This window comes from Danaus plexippus, chromosome 11, assembly GCF_018135715.1.
Source record: "Danaus plexippus chromosome 11, MEX_DaPlex, whole genome shotgun sequence".
NCBI classification, from domain to species: domain Eukaryota; kingdom Metazoa; phylum Arthropoda; class Insecta; order Lepidoptera; family Nymphalidae; genus Danaus; species Danaus plexippus.
This window is the reverse complement of record NC_083544.1, coordinates 3,497,616-3,517,748: the sequence shown is the minus strand read 5'-3', so window position 1 is coordinate 3,517,748 and position 20,133 is coordinate 3,497,616. Positions and strand designations below refer to the sequence as shown.

Below are 20,133 nucleotides of genomic sequence, written 5' to 3'. Positions count from 1 at the left end.
TTCGTATCAGACGCGTGCGGGGCGTAACCGACCAATTATACGGAGTCCAAACATTAGACCCCTTGGGACATAAATCCTGACAGTGTGTGTATTAGGCCGTTAGTAGCTCGCTTGACAGAAAACGTCTGGTGTCCACGCTTGACCAATAAACGATAAATCAATTTATTTTAACTGTTCGTTGCCAGCCTGAGTATGTCCCTCAGCCTATTAAACTTTATCGCGATTTTCTAAGTCCATTTGCGGTTTTACGTATCATTTACTAGAAAGCTGCAGTAACTATCTTCAAGGTGACATCGGAACGCTTTGAAAACTACGATTATTCTAATAGTATTTATGATTCAATAGTAATTATATAGAATTTATTGTAATGTGCGTTACGTATTCAAATTTATACTTTATTATCTGATGACAGATGAATGAGCGTTATTATGGCTTGGTATGTACATGCCCAGGATAGCTTTGAACCTTTGAAAGATAGCTCCTACATTTATAAATGGTTATACGCAGTATCGTGTATTATTTATTATATATTTGGTTAACAAATCATAGCCGAGGAGTATTTTATTCACGTTGGAGATGAAAGTTTAATTTCTCTTATCAGTATGTCTGGTCGACAATAATTATTTATTTATAGTTTTATCATGAAGGAATGTAAATAAGACACTAAAGAATTTGCAAATCTTATCAGATTCAGCTGACTATTCTGATTGCTTAATATTGCGTGATTTGTGTGATAAAATTCCTTGTCGTGCCGACGTTTAATGACATGACGTAAGCTTAGAGCTTTAAATAGTACTATTATAATAGGATTAATAGTATAATACTAGCGCGACTACTTCCTCGTCTTAAATTATTTTTAAGAAAACCAAATTAATCCTACTAAAAGGCAAGTGTAGACAGCAAAAAAAAAATATAACATAACAATGTGTGTATAAATATGTTGCAATTAATATCTGATCTTGTCAAACATCACTCGTATATTAAATGGAGCTCCTAAGAATATCCTATATTGTTTTTTTATAATCATGATAAATCATAACAAAATTTTGTCATTTTTTAACGTAGCTAATGTAGATACAGATCCGAACAGCTAATGCCAAAATAAAACAAGCTATCTTTAAGATAACATTTCAGGTTAAATGTCGGCCATGTCTAAAGAAACTACTAATTATAATCTAAACTTTATTTAGGTTTATTTACTTGGCAAAATATCGATGCGGTACCGAGAAAATGTAGGTTATGAACGTTAATTGCTTTAAATGTGATCCATGTTGCGTATAAAATATTAAACTTGTGTTTATGAAACTTATATTTTATAGATCCCATAAAAAGGGTACGTTTCCTGATTGATATTGCACTTGGGTTTATTAGCTCCCGTTGAAGATACAAAGTCTCTTATTTCATTTTTAAACTTTAATGTTGGCCGGCATCGATAATTACTTTTATGGCATACTGAAACTGAATTTATAAAAAGAGTATATAGTTTTTATAAGGAATTCTTGAATTCTGTTACAAAGAAACACATATTTTAAGTTTTTTTTTTTATATAGAAGTTAAAAGTGTTCTACCAATATTATTCTTTTCATATATTTTATTTTTTTGTGGTATAATTTCTTTTAATATCGTTTTTTCATCGATTCGAAGCAATTTTTTTATAGGCTTTGTTTTGAAATAATTGAAATATAACTTTGTTACACCTCATATAAAATTAGATAAATTGTCCCAAGAAAAGAAAATATTTTTCTCGATCTTTGTGTCAATCCATACAAACTTTGTATGGATTGTTAACATCTACTATATACCATGTTGTGGTCTTTCATAATATTAAAATGGTATAATTATATATCCATGGCGTAGGCTTTGCTTACAAATAAACTTGTTACAATAGGGTCAAGGTTTCAATTCAAGTACACAACGAGTTTTAAGAAGATCTACGCCCTTTCCTTATGTATCCTGATCGTAATTTATTCTAAGAATACAATCGTTAAAAACTAATGTTTCTAATTCATACGAAAAATAAATATAATAAATTGGCTATTTGACAACTTTGAGTATGCTAATGTCTAAGTGGTGCTAGGTCTCTTTATGACGGTCAATTAGAAGCTTCTTGACTTGTCAGTGACGCTTGAAATGACCGTGTTTAGAGCCAATGTAATAAACATGTAGGAACATTATCTGACCGCCTCAGTCTCCGTATGGGTGGTTGAACTATTAATTATTTGATGAAATTATTATCAAATCACATTTCCTGGGACATAAACGTCGGTTGTGCCGACGGATGTATCATTCTTATGTTACAAGCTTGTTTATTGCCAACATTATGACATGATCGATCGCCGTTTAGATAACATTATTATGCAAAATTTTAGTATCGTTGGTAACGCTATGCTCGTATATTATATTGTCGTGTTGTAAATCAATCTCTGCATTCCCTGACAATGTTCGGTGTAAAAAGAGAAACACAAAGCTTTCCTCGGGCCCGAACACGCGCATCCGTACAGCTATCTTTGATTGACGTGTTTGTTCTACTTAATTACTTCTGTGATGGGATTCACTGTTTTATTGAACGTTTTATTGCTAGTTTAATCTATCTAATTTATATATACAAGGGTGATAATTTGGTTCTTCATAGATCAGGTGTGATTTTGTAGCAACGAAACTTAACACAATGTATCATTATTTAAAATTTTATATTATAAAATAAATAATTAATTTGAACAACGTATTTGTTGATTTAGATCTTTTGTTCTATGGGAAATTTGTTTATAATTTTCAAATATTTGTTTTTTTTACTTTTTACGAATCGATTTTTTCTGTTATATCAATGTATTGTTATTATTATAAACAGAAATGGAAACAAACACTTGAACCATACAGTGACGAGAAGTTCTGTCAGGGAATGAAGACACTTGATTTATTTACTTTCCCTGTTCAGATGGAAAAAAATTATGCGATGTTTTAGATATAAATATATTCCCTCGTCGTAAATTAATATTTAACAACTCTATTGAAATTTGTTTTTTTTTACCATAACATCGAAATAAAAATCCGAACTTTCACAAATTTTATTGAAAAGTTAATAATGATTCTAATTTACGACAGCCTGAACGCAGAGCGACCGATTCAAATTTAAATTCATACCAGATTCTACAATCATCTTACGTATGACCCGTTTTCATCATTGATATAATTTAAGAATAAATTTATTCTTTGCATTATTGTACTAAAATTTGTACCCAAATTTATGAGGGATTTCGGCTTATTGCTGCAAAATTCTTTGCGTCATTACGCAATGTACGTGACTGTTGAATGAATATTATCATATTTTAGGACATTGTTAGTGCGTATCGTGTTCCGTGCCACGACAATATACGACTCCGCTCCCGTTCACCCAATACGATACGTCACGCTTGCTTTTGTTAATGCGTTTCTGTATTGTTATTTGATAGGATAGTTCTTTCATTGGTTTTTAATCTCACGGATACAGAACGCTAAGAACACGGCCGGCGAGGCAGGAAGACGAGCGGTCCGCTTTGAGAGTCGCCCGACCGCAAACTACGATCGAGATATGCGAACCTGTTTTTGAGACATTTAAGTTTTGTCTGAGATGCGCTCATTATATATTGCTCTTACGCAGTCATGTGCGTCGCTGAATCACTAATGAGACCTATAGAATCTTCAATGACCCCCAAATTTATTTCGATGTCTGTTTCTTTTGTCCGCGATTTGCATTCTTTTGTTTCGTCCCGTGGTCAACTCGTCGGTCAAGTTCCGCCCCTTCCTAAAGCTAATTTGTTTTATTGTTCTCTGAAACGACTACATAATTTAGAATTTCGAAGAATGCTTCTAACATTGATTGCCATTCCAATATTAGAATAGTATTTTCCCTAATGCTATAAAGCAATAAAATCTCAAATATTTTATTATTAATATATATTTTTATAGTAACAAATTATTTTATGTGAACGTCGTGTGCGCTGTGTGAATCAATCATAATATTTTATCCGAGGGCCAAAGGTCTTTTAATATATCCAACAGTCGGCTACACCAGATGCGCATAAACATATTAGCAAGTAAAATTTTCTATGAAATATTAAAATTTATATTTGAAACATCTATATTTATAATATTTTTAAAAATATTGGTATATCAAAGTAGCGAACAGCTCAATTTATGAGATAAGTAAGTTAGTTTAACAAGAATTTTGTATCTGTAATTTGATAGCGGTCTTTTATTGGAATGCATTACTTTTGCATTTCGTCATGCGACGTCCATTGTATGCATCGCATGTACTTCTAAGAATCTGTCGGCGAGGCAGACGTTCAGACGACGCATGCATTTTCGCATTACCGATCGCCAGGTGTGAAGGCGATAGTAACGATATGACGGAGCACTTCGCTATTCCCATCTCTAAATTTCACACTTGCGCATCTATAAACAGTCTGTCAACATAATGTGTACAGTTCAAGTTAAAATTGTTTACATTTTAGCTTACATTTTAACAATAATACATTGAGTTAAAATGTCAAAGTTGAACTGTAAAGCCTTAGATCCGAATTGTTGGGTCCTAAATAAATAGGTCAGCAATAAATCTAGTTGACCCTAGGTTAAATACGAACGCGGGTCAAACTGCACCGAACGCGATTGTAAGGTTGTCAACATATAACATTAAGAAATTACTCTTCAAAAATTCAAATATAGATAAAAATTATAACCTTTTTCACTATTGGGAAATTCAAAAAATACATATGAGTCGGAAGTAGGTATAGCTTATGACTGCGGTATAATTTACTATGCAGTAAAATGCACCCATGGTATTTAGGCCACTATTTCGTGTGCCATAAATTATTTAATAAATTAAAAATAAAATTTTGTATACAATCAATTCACGGTTTAGTTTTTTTTAATTTAATTTGAATAGATATTAATCTAATTCATACAACTAATCTATAAACATTCCGTATTATTAACCGATTTCTTGTAGATAACCTTTAATACTTAAGAACTTTGTAATAATCAAATTTCATTAATGTATTCAATGGCTGGATTTAATGACTTAGATAGACTCCAGCATAAGTCGTACAGAAGCCACTTTAGTTACCTATATGTATTTGGTGTATTATACACAATACATAAGTCATGTATTTTCTATTGAAGACGCAGTGTTCCCTCGAGCAATTTGTTTACCCGTGTGTTGTGTAAATCACACAATTATTCTACCGTGGTGTTTTCTTTGTGACAGCAACCATTTTAGTTAAGTATGACCGTGACTAAGTTAAGGATGCTATATTATCGTTTATAAACAATTCAAACGCATCCGGTAAATCTTAGTTGAAAGCGGCTCTTTTCAATGTATGACTGGAATAAGACAGTGTTAAGCAAATGAGCTCCCGCTGTGTTCTCAGCCTGACTGAGACGATATCCGTTAGGTTGTTGGGTGGTGCTGTTCCTCGTACGCCTTTCTATTGTATGCCCTCATTGGATATTTGGTATCGATTGAATATACTCTCAAATCGATCGTTAAATTCAGATAGAGTTAAATATTAAATAAATTTTACGATCATCGTTGCATCTTTACCAGCGTGTAATCGAAGATTCATGTTGGGCGTGTTGCATAAGATTCGAGTACGCACTTCTATAGCGACATAGTATACCTCGCAACATTTTAAAATTGATAAATATGCGCTATACACTATACAACATGAAAATTAATAAGAAATTCAATAATGTCTAAGTAACGTGAACATTATATGGAAACAATTTGAACGTAATACTTTCAAGTAATTAACCTTTGTTGCCCTTAAAATTTCTAGAAACAGTTAGCATAGAGACAAGTGTTTGCATACTGAGTGACAAAAAGTTAAAAGGAAGAGGACAATCGTGTCTCGCGGCGGAGCGCTGCGGACTTATGTAAATGAAGAGGTACAACATTGTATTCAAACACACAGACAAAGCACCGCCTAATTACTAACGCTATCGCACTGTACAAACAGAAAAGCTATATTACTATATTATCTATTTGAAATAGTAAATTGTTTATAAATACCTACATAGTAAACGTATCATGTATTTAGGAATCAACTTGTGTGGCACGTCGCCCAGAGATATGAAAGATTAGGTAAACGGGACGGCTAAGCGAGCTGCTTTATAAATGCCTCTCAAATTACATCTCTTACTTAACTGCCGACACAAGCCAACGATTTATAGGCTTTGGTTAAAATAAATTGAATTACACTAAATTCTTATTTGGTTAGCAACAGTCGGCACGTGCTTCGACACAATCGAGTCCGTCTACGAATTATATCGTATTGTAAATCAATCGTCGAGGCTTTCGACGTTATCTCAAATCAGCTCTCACGTAAAGTGAATTGAGAAAGCTTTTCTTCAATCACCTCGTGGAGATGACCCTTTCATCAGATCGATCCTAATCCTACGTTTCGTTTCAGGTGTAACAAATGTCTGTGAATTAATTTGTGTTGACATCAAAGCATCGACAGTTTTTAATGCTATTTTTTCATTAGATACTTCGTCGTGATGACGCTTGGTGATTGTCTTTTTGACTGTTCATCAAATGCAATGCTTTCACAATATGAGATTCCTCATTGAAAAGATTTCCTCTTGTTATTATATTCACAATCGACCGTTAAAACATACGCCCACTGTACGTGAAGACGATAATGATCTTGAAATCAGTGTAGGCTGTATCAGTGTATTATTGAAAATAACAGTAATATATCGACGCTTTTTAAGTCTTTTATTAATTTTATACTTACACACTATTGCATAATACGTACTTTATTACGTAAACAGAAAATTTCAATGGTTATTGTCACATCTTCCTACACTAGGAATTCGTTTCGAAATTTAATTTTGGAAGAAACTCGGCTAACATGAATGGGTTATCATAATGGTGTTTTAATCGTAAGTAATATTTTCTCTTTGATTAATTCAAGAGGATTAGAAATATTTAGACCTTAGTCTTTGTTCGTAGAAAAGTATATTGATATGAAATCGACTCGGAAAAACAACGACAATACGTTTAATATTGTTACACATTCAGCACTAAGTATCTTCTTTCAAAATATTTTTGCTCATTATCAATACAATCACACTTACAACATATTATATAATATCCCACAAAACATTCTGTTATATCAATTGAACTAACTAATCCCTATTTAATTTCTAATCAAAGTGAAACCTTAAGTTAGATAACATGTTATACAATGTAAATGTAATCGTCCAAATGTTATGAATAAAAATGTTCATCGAAGTTTAAAGCTGTACAAATTACTTTATGCAATTGACTAATTGTCCGACCACGTAACTCGCTTGTAAAACTTTTGACAGAACTCTAATTAATTGTATAGATACAAACGTTTCGCCCGCACATTCCAACAAGCTCTAATGTCAGTGATATTAAATCACGTATATTGAAGGGTGATAAATTGACTGATGTAATAAAATATATCAACGGACAGCGTAATGTGTTCTGCATCCACCTATAATTGTTTTAATCTATGAGGGTTGTAGGCGTAAACGTTTGTACGAGGTGTTAGGGGTCAAACGATTTATGTGCGCGTGCGGCTCGTGCGACGCGTGCATCGTGTCTTGTACGCCATCTGTCCCCGTTAATTCGGATTTACGCCGCCATCGATTTCATTTTAAGATTAGATACATTCATTGTATAAATGTGAGGGGTGTTCTATTTTTGACATTCCATACATCCGTTTCGTGTACATTGTACCATTCTTTTACACACTAGTTTCATGTTTCAATTTTTTTTTCAGGCCGAGCTTGTCGACATGCGAGCGGAATTAGTTCAAGCTCGGGCTGCAGGTAAGCTTTATAATGCTTTTATATTTAACAAAAGGTTATTACCTGTTATTTGAGTCTATTTGGCTTTAATCCAATTTTTTACTCCGTAAAGAGTCCGTGTCGTGTTCTATTTAATGATATATATTATTTTTTGGTGTATAATTGTGTTTGCAGGCGCTTGGCAGGCGGGCGGGGACGCGGCGGGTGGTGCGCCCGAGGCTGCGAGGGCGAGGGCCGAAGCCGCACAGCTTGCCAGGGAAAACGCTGCGCTTAGAGAAACTGTGCTCGCGTTGCATTCGGAACTGTTCGGAGCTAGGTATGACTTAGACGTAATATAGTTATAGGACAATAACTATAATATAAAGTGCTCTAAAACACCCTACAGATAACTTTGAATAACATTAATAATACATTTCTCATTCCAGACTAGCAACTAAGTACCTCGATAAAGAACTAGCGGGTAGAATACAACAATTACAACTGTTAGGTAGTGAAATGCGCGCCGAGCTTAGGGACTCGTTGTGGGCCCAGGTTGGTGTTATATATTTATATATATATTTATATTTGTATATAAATATTTATATTTGTATGTGTTTGTAATATGCAACATAAAAGTTTTTTTTTTAAGGCAACTATTATAAATAGATCTCTTTAGTTTTTTCATTACAGATTGTTCCGATCTCATTTATATCAATCCCCGTGTGTATATCCAGGTGGAGGCGGAGATTCTCCTCCAGCGTCACAAGACCCTGGTCCGTGTGTGTCGTGGCCTGACCCCCCGGCGGACGCTCCCCCCTCCCGCCCGCACGCCCCCCGCACCCCCTGCGCCGCCCGCACACGCGCCGCGGACCGTGCGCGTGCGACGCTCGCCGCATCTCGGACTAGGGATCTCAGTTACTGTACGCTTAATTTCATTGCTTTGATGTAGTTGAAAAATAACTGAGCCTGTATTAAGAATTGTAAAACGATGTTTTAATTCAAATTTGTGTTAAAAATGTCCAAAAGTAAATAAAAAAAAATTATTGAATTTTTTTTTATACATTTGTAAGAATAATAAGTACGATAGAATTTATCAAGAAAATCCGCTTAGCTCGCACGAAAACTCGAAATCAAAAATTTATTTTATGAGAATTTACATCACAAATGGCGACAGATGGCGCTATGGCGTATACAGGTGGTTTAAAATTAACAGTTAAATAAAAATTTAATATACATATACAGGGTGGTCGTGAGCATGGCGTCCCTATCCTGATCTCGGAGCTAGAGGCTGGCGGACCTGCCGCGCTCACGGGAGACCTCTATGTAGGGGACGCCATCCTAGCCATCAACGATGTTGACCTCACACAGGTAAACAAAATATATTTAGAAGACGCTTAACGCTAGAAGTAATAGTAAGATCTGCATATTAAAGATACCGCTGAAACATTATTTATATGTTGTTTATTGATACGAACTAAAGCTGCTGTTATGTAAAGGGATTTTTTGTAACAAAAGTCTCACTAATAGTAAATCATATACGAATCGCAACATGTTATATTACTTCAAATATTAATCTTAAAAACCTCCTTGACATTTTTATTGTTCAAGAGCTGGAGTGAATTTTGTTTATTAACGAGCTTTAAATGAGCTTTATTATGGATATATTTTTATATATACGTTTGTTCGTCAGGCTTGTCATAAAGACGCGGTGGAGGCCCTGCAGAGTGTGAAGGGCGACTGTGCTCTCTGTGTACAGTTCATAGCCACTGACGAGGAGGATCGACTCTCAGACGACAACTACAGGTTGATGGAGTTTATTGATATTCATTATATTATATACTAAGCCATATCGTATGAGAAGCAATATAAGATCCTAGAGGATATTTGTGCGTCGGCGTCCACACTGGACATATTTTTATATTCGCGAATTTAAAAGCGCGTTGAACTAATAGAGCTCACGGTTCCCTGGGAAACCAACATCCCCAAAGACCATGCCATCAAGTCAACAAGTTTTACGAGCTCACTAAGAATATGTTCGTTGTAAATTTGTACGCGATAGAAGTAGGAGCGAGATGTATAACAGCCAAATCTCTCTACAACCTGCTAAAAGACGTAGGCCTGCCGAGGACTAACATCAGTTCATTCTTGGAACGTGCGTGGAAGGCAGTCCTAGCAGGTTCGTTTCATATTTGGTTAGATAGAGAGAGAAGCTTGGACAGTGGAGGTGAGCGTTTAACGCGCGTTAGATAGGGGCCCCTTAAACCTACACCTGGGTCGCAAGTCCCAGGCACTGTTGAAGCTCCTCTCCCTGCAACGCGATGGACCCGCACCCGCACGGTGTATCCATGGAATGCTGAGAGGTTTCGTCTCTATACTTCAGCAATCCCAGATACAATAACGTTGTTTTTTAATGAGGAAATATGTTATTATTAATTAACATATATCAAACTTTTTCATGTCCTGTTGGTGAAGTCAAAACAAGCTTAATATATCCGCATGTTGTGTGGAGTGACATACTCCATAACATTAAGTGTTATGTTTTAAAATAAATAAAAAATACAAATAATTATTACTAATAATAACTTAAGTATTCAAAAGCGTTAATAAAACGAATAGTTATCATGACGAATCTCCTAAGAATCATTGAAGAACTTAAAGATGTAAAATATGAAAAAAAAAAAAATATATGCACCATGTATACAGTAATCAAATAAAGTTCTAGCCTTCTTGAGGTGTTAGTTACGGTTAATGAATGTGTATCTCAGGTTCGCGCTGTATCCTGAAGAAGACGGTTTCGGAGACGACGGAGAGGAAGGGGACGCGGCCACGCCCACCGCGCCCAGGACACCGGACTACACACGGTCGTAAAGCTTTACATACAACTAAATAACTATGTTAACTAACAAAGCAACAACTACGTTTGCTTGGTTTTCTTCCTGTTTATTTACGAATGCCTATAAATTCGAGACCCACTAACATTTACTTCATACTCATACACTCAATGACAGAAATCTATTTCGATTCGTGATTGTGAATTTATAATTGCACATTCTTTATTTGCACCTAAAATCAAATATTAAAACAAAAGAAGCTTAAAATGATAGGAAACTCGCTATGACACTAGGGAAACGTGTGCTCTTGTTTTATAAAGTATGTTACATTGCAGTAGCGTGTCGTGTAGTGAGGACGAGCACGACATGGCGGTGCAGGGTGGCGGCGAGGCGGGCGCGGCGCTGGCCGGGGCCTCGTACACGGACTACAACATCAACAACCTCTCTATACTGGACATGGACGATGATTCTATCAAGATAGCGCGCCTAGAGGTGGGTTCACGGGACCACGTGAGGGACGATCACCAGTCATGATAGATTTCTCCGAGTTGGATTTTGTTTTTCAGATGTCTGGTCGACCATCATCGCTGCCATCGTCCCGCTCCACGCCGGTACACTCGAGGGTCACCGCTAAGAAGAAGAGAAAACCACAGGTATATATATATGTGAAGGATGTCCTTATACATTAAACATACACATTTATACATTATTTGTAAAACCAATAAGTCTTTAATAGTAAAGACATATAACGGACGTATGGAAAGATTCAAATATCGCTATTTCTTTTATACCGACTGGAATATCAAGCGTATTCCAGTATCTATCATCCCACCAGGTGGTAGGTGAATAAAAAGTCGAGAAACCTACTTTCTCAATTATAGCCTACTTTTTTTGCCATGATGAATCATCATTGTAATTAGAAGGAGACAGACGAAGACAAACTGTTCCAATCCCCTACTGAACGCATAAGGAAATAGAGAAGTTATTGCTTCATTAGGATCCCGTGAAAATTGACAACTTAAAGACTGAGTCTTATTTCTTTACGGCCTGAGTTCAAATCTGATTTGATTGGTTTAAACCAAACCGTCATCGCCAATAAGGTTTTTCATTACTCTTCTCGGGGTTCAAAGTGGTGAAATGACTTGTGCCAGGGCCTGCTACGTTATGTAAACACAAAGCAGTCATCCCTGGGTAAAATACCGTATCTAACTAAGCGGTGTACTTTCGTAAGAAAACCGAGTTGCCTTGTAGAGACAGTGGAACTGAAAATGAATATACCAGTAAGGTGCCTTAGCTTCGGACTCAGTCCAGAGTTAAGGTTCGTCGACACCTCATTTTCTAATATTTGAAGTCGGTCCACGTATTCCAAGTATTCTTTCTGACAAGTTTTATGCAAGCTGAAAGGACTCCAATTTGAAAAGACACGTTTGTACTTTGGTAGCGTTAAATTTTACGAGCCTGTTATCGCTTTACTAGGACCTCTCTTTCTAACTTAATTTTATTTCGACTGTACTCAGAGTTGAAGAGATATCCCTCCACAATTTTCATCTGAGTAACCCCAAGACCATTCGGTTATAGCTGGACATTAATGTGCACCAAAACAAAGCTTACGACTGATTCAGACCACTGAAAAACCTCTGTGTTGACCGCCATTTGATCCGGCGAGCAATCATTAACGACCGCTGTAAAAGAACGAACCTTTAGAAAGGTAGAAATCCACACAATCAAACGACTTGATGTGCCATCCCTAGAAAACTAACAAACAAGGTTGTGTTGTCAAGCCCTATCGAGAGCTTTCGAGACGTCAAGTGAAATTGCGAAAGCTTCAGCGTTGTTTCTTAGAGCTTTCCCCCATAAGTGTGAAATGCAGCGGAAGATCTCCAGACCACCGTTTTCAATATTGTCGGACAACGGTCACTACAATCATCAATGTTTTCTTGGTATGTGTGCAGGTGTACGTTCACTATATGTTAATCTGCAAGATTATGGAGGAAATTTCAATCAGACAAAAATAAGCAGGATCTGATATCCTTCGGTACGACTACCAGATTTAGATCCTAAGCTAGTCACTAAGGAGCAGCGATATAATCATGTCAGAACTGGAACTAACTCTTGTGAACTTGTCTTAAACGCTATGTCTCGAATACCAACCAAGTCACTAGGCTTGTTCATGTTAAGACAGAGTTTAAAATATGTACCTGAATATATACGGACGCCTGTCATAGATGAACCGCAGTCATGAAAATTAACTCTCCACAAATCCAAACCAAAAACATATAGACTTAGTTATATGTTATTTTGTTAATAGTATTAGACAGTGAAAAAAAAAGTGAAAACAAGGTAGCGATTATGTGAAAAAAAATATCAATATTCTCACCCAATTTATTTAAATTTACAATATTAGCTAATAGAGAAGTAAGAACAATTACCGTCCCGTCTCAGAATATTACGAGTATATTCTTTATGTTGATAAACTTAAAACAATTAAAAATGTTGTGAAGCGTTCGTCGGATAATGTATAATAAAATATCTCGGTATGTGTCTAGTATCACACTGAAATTTATATAGTTTAAATGAATAAAATGCTAATTTAAAGTGAAATAATGTAGAAACTTCTTTAGAAAAATACTTTTTGGAGCAGAAAGAATAGCAAATTGTTGGTGTTGAGGATAACGCGAGTTCTTAATTTGAATTACGATTTGAAATGAAAGAAGCTTTTTGTTTATAATTTGTGTACAATACGCCAGTTTCTCTTTTGAAATGAAGAAAACAGGGCGTCAACTCTTCACCTTCCAATAATTTTAGAGATATTTAACTGTTTAGATGTAATATTCCAAATTTCCCGCGTTCGCTATTGGGGCGCTGTAAAGTTGTGGGTATAAAGAAAATAAACAAATGTTTTATTAAAAGACCAGCGTCCATTGAACCTTATTATATATTTATTGTATTGTTATTAAGGACTGGCGTACTAAAGGGGCCTACTGTGCTGTATCGGACGCACAATCGTCAGACGACACGCGCGACACTCCCCGACATTATCAGAGTATTCGTACGTATTACTTCAAGATACTTTATGATAAAATTTTAGTCGTTTAATTAATTATACATTTATCTATCAGCCTCTCAAGATTTCTACCAATCCAAGTCTGAATACCAGCCTATAGAGACGCCTGTCGGTGATACCTCATGCGGTGTTACTGCTGACGTCACCCACGTGACGACCACCACCGACACCACCGTTACCACCGTCACCGTCAACGACCTACCACCAGCCACCAACAATAACATACCACCCATGAACAACGCAGCTCTCTCCGACGACTTAATCAACGACAACACGTCGTCTCTATCCAACATATCATCGACGACTAACGTGTCGCCTAATAATAGTGAAGTGAAGGCTGTGACGTCATCAGTCCCGAAACAAACGACTTTCCACGACACTCAGACGCCAGCACACGAACGTCATCACGCCAGAGTGAACGGCGATAGACAGAGGAGAGAGGTGAAGAGCTTCCGGTAATATATACACGTGTTGGTTAAAAGACACGTATTTTTTTATATTAACTATGTAAATATTTTATTGGATTTATAAAGGTTCTGATTAGGGTCTTATACAGGATAGGTTCGGCGCGCCGCGTCACTGAGAGTGGGATAAGGAACGGAGAGGTGGAGCGACACCCTCACGACTCGTACCCTCACGCTCAGTCACACCCTCACCCTCACCCACCCGGGCCGCGCCTACTGCCGGGTCGAGGAGACCCTGACTTTGGCACACCTGTGTGAGTGAGACGGCAACATCTGTCCGTCTCTCTCGTTTTACTTTTTTTATGCTCGGTTGTGCTACAGAAGGGAGGAGGCTTGGAGTCGTCGATTAATATCATAACGGTTTTATGAAGGGACACGGTTTTCAATTAATTGTCAGCACCGTTTAATGTCGCACAATAACAAAATTAAGAGCGAAATCAGTAGAAGCCGCTTTACGGGCCGCGATCAGAGAACGAGCCGCCGCGCCGGTCGCTTACACGTAATGTTAGCTTTAATATGTGAGTTTGTTAGCTAAATCGCATTTTGTGTCGCCGTGGATTAAAATACAATACAGTTAGAGTGTTTCCTACCGGACGATATTTGACACTTCTAAAATAAGCAGAGAGACAAAGTATCATATGCTTAAGTCGATTAGTCGATTGCTAGTTGCTTCAATTAATAAATTAGGTTATCAAATTATTGGTTGTAAAGTTTCCGAATATAAGTGTAAAATAAGTCGAACCATCGTAATCATCGGTTACGCAGGTGTTGCCGTTCGATAAAACAGTGTCGGCACGTTCAAACAGAGTGGTAATAATAATATAAGTGATTTTTTTGTTCGAGAGTGGTTCTTAAACATAAAGAAACGTAACTTAGCGTTGATTTGTTGCTCATGTTGTCTAGTTTGTGATGTTTACATAGAAACCAAATAAACAGAACAATATACTCCGCGGTCCCTCTTTGGAAAAATCATTTACGTTATGCCTTTGAATAAATATAAATTATAATTATAAATCACGTCATTTTATACCTTGCTGTAATTAATGTATGAAGCAATTTATTACATTTGGGACTAACGAAATATTCAATCCCTATAATTTGAGCCACTTCGTTATAAGATTTCGATTAATTCTTCCTAAAACTTAACGTCTAAGTTGTTTTAACTTTGGAGCTGCATCTTGTATTGTCCTGACCCTTGCACATCCGTGCTGTGATATTTGAGAGATCTTCATGTAACATTCCTAGGAACTGGACATTTTAATTGTCCGTCACTAGAAAATAAAATTTTGTGATAATTTAGTATTTTATTTATAAATAAAGTTTTATCATTTATCGGCTTAGTAGATTTTATTTATATGATTGTGCTATAATTTATATATATATATATTTTTTTATATTCATTATTGTCTTCAATAAACGATGTAAATTGCCCTCGTAGCTTCCGAGACCAATGTTTTTATTTATCATCACTCCTTGGATACATCGGAATTTTTAAACTACGGTAAGTGTATCTGCCAAAACATTCTGCGGAATAAAAAATGACATATCGTCATCGAAGAATACTAAAAATCTTTTGTTGCTATTCGTCAGCTGTCAATAACTTTTCAGCTTGAGATTTGCTCTCCACGATTGTATTGTGATAAATTTGTAATTTCTCTAATAGGTAACATAATTGCTAAATTATTTGTTTCTTCTTCGTTGTGAATAAATTTTCTTTTGTACCAACAGCATATAGATAGATTATAGTAGGGCTTTTTGTTCGGAGATATACAGGAAACTAACAATGAGGCAACATGTAAAAAGTTTTACCCGAATCTACCGTCAAATTGATATGAGAAGTCTAGAGACTAGGAAGTGCTTAAAGATTAATTACAATGAATTGAAGTGTAATCTATAAACAGTTATTCCCTTCAACCAATTTATATTTCCATAGTAGGTAACCCTCGAAGATGGATACGCTCATATTGAAATTCAAAAAAAATGGTAGTTATAGTTTTTTTATATAATCAATGATCCTATTTATTTTGTGGCAGCTTGCCATATATTTTACCTAATTGTAAATGTTTACCAGCTGTCGAATTTTTGGTACGATTTTATGCTTAGGGACCATTTACTCGACTCGAGTAAACATTTGTAAATTTTAGTAGCCATTCTACAATTTTTAAACCAATTATACGAAGGTATAATGAGTATGGCTGATAAATATAAAAGAATAAAGATTACCACGCTTCTTAGAATGTTCGATGAAATATATTTTTTTTTATATTGAGATTATATTGCCACATAGGTAGCAAAATGTTTTTTACAAGCGTATTAGGTTGATTTATTTTATAATTTAAAATAAGACAAGACAATTAGAGAGTGGGATTTGTTTTCGTGTTTCTAAAAATATAATGAAGTAATACTTATCATAAGTTTGGCTAATTTGTATTTTTGGCTCGATAAACTATTGTAGACTGTTGAAGAAATGGGGCGTAAGGAAAAATTCTTCAGAACCCACGCAAACAGTAAATCGCGAAGTTTTCGAGAGTCTTTTAAGTTTAAAAGCCTTAGAATCTGTTTTTAATTTTATTGAATTGCTTTCGGAAAAATAAGGACAAAGCTTAACATTAAAACATTTACTGTTCAAACAGTAGGTATACCTAAGTCTTCGATAGGAATTAAGAAAATAGTAAAAAGAATATGATTTTTTTTTCAAATAGCAATAAAAACAATCTTAAAACAAATATTTGGAAGTTTGCCATTAAGATTTTAATACTTTCGACGAAAGGAAAATAAAATGTTTATTTGAAATGATTGACTTGTCTACTAAATTAATAAAATAAGCTTATGTAGAATATAAGTCGGTAACTTCAATAATTGCATTCAATGCAAAAGGACCTTTTTTAATTGTTACTTACGAAAGTTTCGTACAAACACAAATTGGGAAGATTATCGAGGTGTTCATAATAGATTCTGTGTACTCCCAGAGCAGCTTATTGTAAAATCTGTTGTTTTAGACATATTTTCTTATTTTTAATACCTGAAAAGGGCAATTTTCTACTTAACTAATATATTTTATGCCCAGATAATTTCCTTTTGATGTCGAAATGTTCCGTAGCAAAAAGCAACGAGTTGTTCAGTTTCCGTTTTGACTAAAATATGACTTTAAAATTTTCATCACATGCTATAAAGTATTTATTGTCAAATGACACAAGTGCATATTTCATTTGTTTTTTGAAAGGTGATTGTTATTTGGACACAAAAAATTTCACAATTCTAACTTATTGAAGTTTAGTACAAGATAGAATTTTTGATAGTGCAACATTATAATGACATTTATTTGACAACTGCGCTGAGTAATTATTATTATTACAACAGTCAGCCGTGTGTCTAATGGCCAAGCCTATATATCGGAGTTAAAAATTTACAGCAACATTTAACTATTATTTTTAAACATTAGATATATTATATAAAAATGGTAGTCAAAGTATACATCAGTGGTATTTCCGGAAACAAGGAGGTATGTTTAATATTAGAAATTCCTGGGTCGACTTGTTACGGTTCTAGACCTTTTTTCAGGTCTGATTCATAGTAACATTTGTTTTGATCTTTTTACTTTACTATTTATAGGTAAAAAAGAGACAACAACGTGTATTAATGATATTAGATTCAAAAAACATTAAATATGAAATTATTGACATAACGGAACCTGGGCGAGAAGATGATAAAGATTTTATGCAAAACAATTCTAAGTCCAATGGAGGAACCGTCAGCGATCCCAACCCTCGCTCGCCACTCCCGCCGCAGCTCTTTAACGATGACGAATATTGTGGAGTAAGTGTTACCTAGGATTTATAATTACTCAACTTATTATCATAACTAATCATAATAAACAACATTCTGATACGGTCTTATCATGTAATCGCGTAAGTGAAAAAATTATCATTAAATTATTATATTTTGTAATATTATAAGTGCAAAGCATTAAAATATATCCTCAAAAAAAACTTCTGTTATGCCAAACTGCACTTGTAACAAACTTTTATAATGATTACAAAAGGTGTGATTCTTTAATATTTTCAAAAAAATTAATATAATGTATACAAAACATATATTTCAGGATTATGATCAATTCGATTTGGCAAATGAAGTTGATACTTTGGAACAGTTTTTAAAAGTTGAAGTTCCACCAGAAATATCACCAGCACAAGAAAAGGTACTGGAATAATGATTGATAATAAACTACTGTATTTATTATATGAGGAAAATATGTCTGGTTATTGTCCTTTTTGACATTAATGTTTGTACTGTTTTGCAGACTAATGCTGTAAATGGAGTGATCCAACAAAATGAGGATCAAAATGGATCGAAAGACGAGGAACAGATTGTTAATCTGACTGCTGAATCTACAACACAGCCGGCTGACGCTGAAGCCGACAATAGCAGTCATGATGTTGCTGAGGAAAATTCAGTAGAGAACAAAACAATAGATAAGGAACCGTCTCCAGTTAGACAACAATCTCAAGAGAAACCTGTCGAAGAGACTGAAAACGAATCTAAAGTGATCTCAAAAGAAAATACACCTGTAAAAGATGATGGTGTGAATGAAAATGGAGCAACGGCCTCCCGTGAGCAATCTGCAGAGAAGGAACAGGTCAATGAAAAAGATAATTTGTCCGAAGCACTTATTGAAAGTGAAAAAATGGCTGCCAGTGATTAGTGAAACCACTTTTTAAATACAGCTCAAATCACATATTTAGCACTAAGCATGCACTGTTCATCATCATTGCCTTATTTATATGCATTAATCATATTTTGTGGCATTTTAACTAAGCCTATGTATATAATGCAATATATTTGTTGACAATTATTGTCGGTTAAGTTACATGTTGCTATAAAGTGGCCTATATTCAAATGTTTCACTATTTATTAGAGATATGTCACATCCATCTCTAATTTAAGAGTCTATGAACATATTTATCTCCTATAAGGCATGTATTACTTTAAAGTATTAAAATGAATTTTTTTTTTAAGCATCAACAGTTTTAAAGCAAGAGTCAAATATATTATTATTTTTTTTGGTTATCAAATGCTCATTAACCATGAAACTCAATGAAATGTTTTAACATGACATTAATATTAATATAAACATAGACTTGTATAGTCTAAGGTGCTGATTTTATATTTTATACACTAGTGAGCCGATGAGCAATCTACTAAAATTATTTATTTACTTCTTTTTTTTTTTAATTTATTAATCATAAAATTAAAAAAATAATCATGAGTTAAAGACATTTTTTACTAATATTTTTCTTGTCAATTCTATAAATGCTACACAATAATAGCTTTTATTTGAAGTATAATAAAGCAATGTAAATATTATGTGTACATGTTTAAAATTAACCGTCCCCCTTAGTTAGTTGCAAAACATTATTTTTTTGTTTTATTATATTATATAATATTATTCAAAAGGAAATTTTGTGATGAAGTTTGCCTAATACAACAAATTCTCAGGGAAAGTGCCCGAGTTCAATTAAAATTTTACCTCCATTAAATTTTTGTTACAAAAAATAAATGTTTATGTAAAAGTATTACATATCAAACAATGAACTCTGTTTGAATGAATTGTATTCAAGGCAATGGATACTGAATTAAACTGATAACTGAACTGCAGCAACTGATGAGAATCTGTAATACAGAGATTATTAAGTCTAGAGATATAAAATCTATTTCACATAGAGGTCGTATTACCTGCAATATTATCAGTTGTGCATTCCATATCTCTTTAATGTTGTGGAATGTACAGAAAATATTAGCAAACTACGAATGGTTCTTACCTTACTTTACTATAAACCTTTGAAAAATTAGTGTGACAACAAAACCTTTGAAAGTCTTTCAATTATTGAGCATTGAGCAAATAACAGTTGCATATCAAAAGTATAGGCGACTAAATTTAGATTCTATGAGGAGTAATATAAGTATTGAGCGATTATTA

General features: G+C 34.6%; 2 protein-coding genes across 3 annotated transcripts in view; both read left to right on the top strand.

The window, feature by feature from the left end:
- The window catches only part of LOC116765552 (Golgi-associated PDZ and coiled-coil motif-containing protein-like), a 35,154-nt gene extending 19,551 nt beyond the window's left edge, over positions 1 to 15,603 (top strand). For both annotated transcript variants that reach the window (XM_061521865.1, XM_061521866.1), the window contains exons 3-14: positions 7,791 to 7,839; positions 7,993 to 8,134; positions 8,244 to 8,349; positions 8,532 to 8,717; positions 9,040 to 9,165; positions 9,488 to 9,600; positions 10,563 to 10,658; positions 10,964 to 11,120; positions 11,195 to 11,281; positions 13,587 to 13,677; positions 13,748 to 14,147; positions 14,249 to 15,603. In XM_061521865.1, coding sequence (XP_061377849.1) covers positions 7,791 to 7,839; positions 7,993 to 8,134; positions 8,244 to 8,349; positions 8,532 to 8,717; positions 9,040 to 9,165; positions 9,488 to 9,600; positions 10,563 to 10,658; positions 10,964 to 11,120; positions 11,195 to 11,281; positions 13,587 to 13,677; positions 13,748 to 14,147; positions 14,249 to 14,414 — 1,719 coding nt within the window. In that variant the 3' untranslated portion in view covers positions 14,415 to 15,603. The remainder of the gene's footprint in view (positions 1 to 7,790; positions 7,840 to 7,992; positions 8,135 to 8,243; positions 8,350 to 8,531; positions 8,718 to 9,039; positions 9,166 to 9,487; positions 9,601 to 10,562; positions 10,659 to 10,963; positions 11,121 to 11,194; positions 11,282 to 13,586; positions 13,678 to 13,747; positions 14,148 to 14,248) is intronic.
- A 1,896-nt stretch (positions 15,604 to 17,499) lies between these two features.
- LOC116765909 (SH3 domain-binding glutamic acid-rich protein homolog) lies at positions 17,500 to 19,520 on the top strand. The gene is made up of 4 exons (XM_032655546.2): positions 17,500 to 17,658; positions 17,769 to 17,972; positions 18,259 to 18,354; positions 18,457 to 19,520. The coding sequence occupies exons 1-4, from the start codon at positions 17,614 to 17,616 to the stop codon at positions 18,856 to 18,858; spliced, it is 747 nt and encodes a 248-aa protein (XP_032511437.2). The 5' UTR covers positions 17,500 to 17,613; the 3' UTR covers positions 18,859 to 19,520.
- Positions 19,521 to 20,133: the final 613 nt, after the last annotated feature.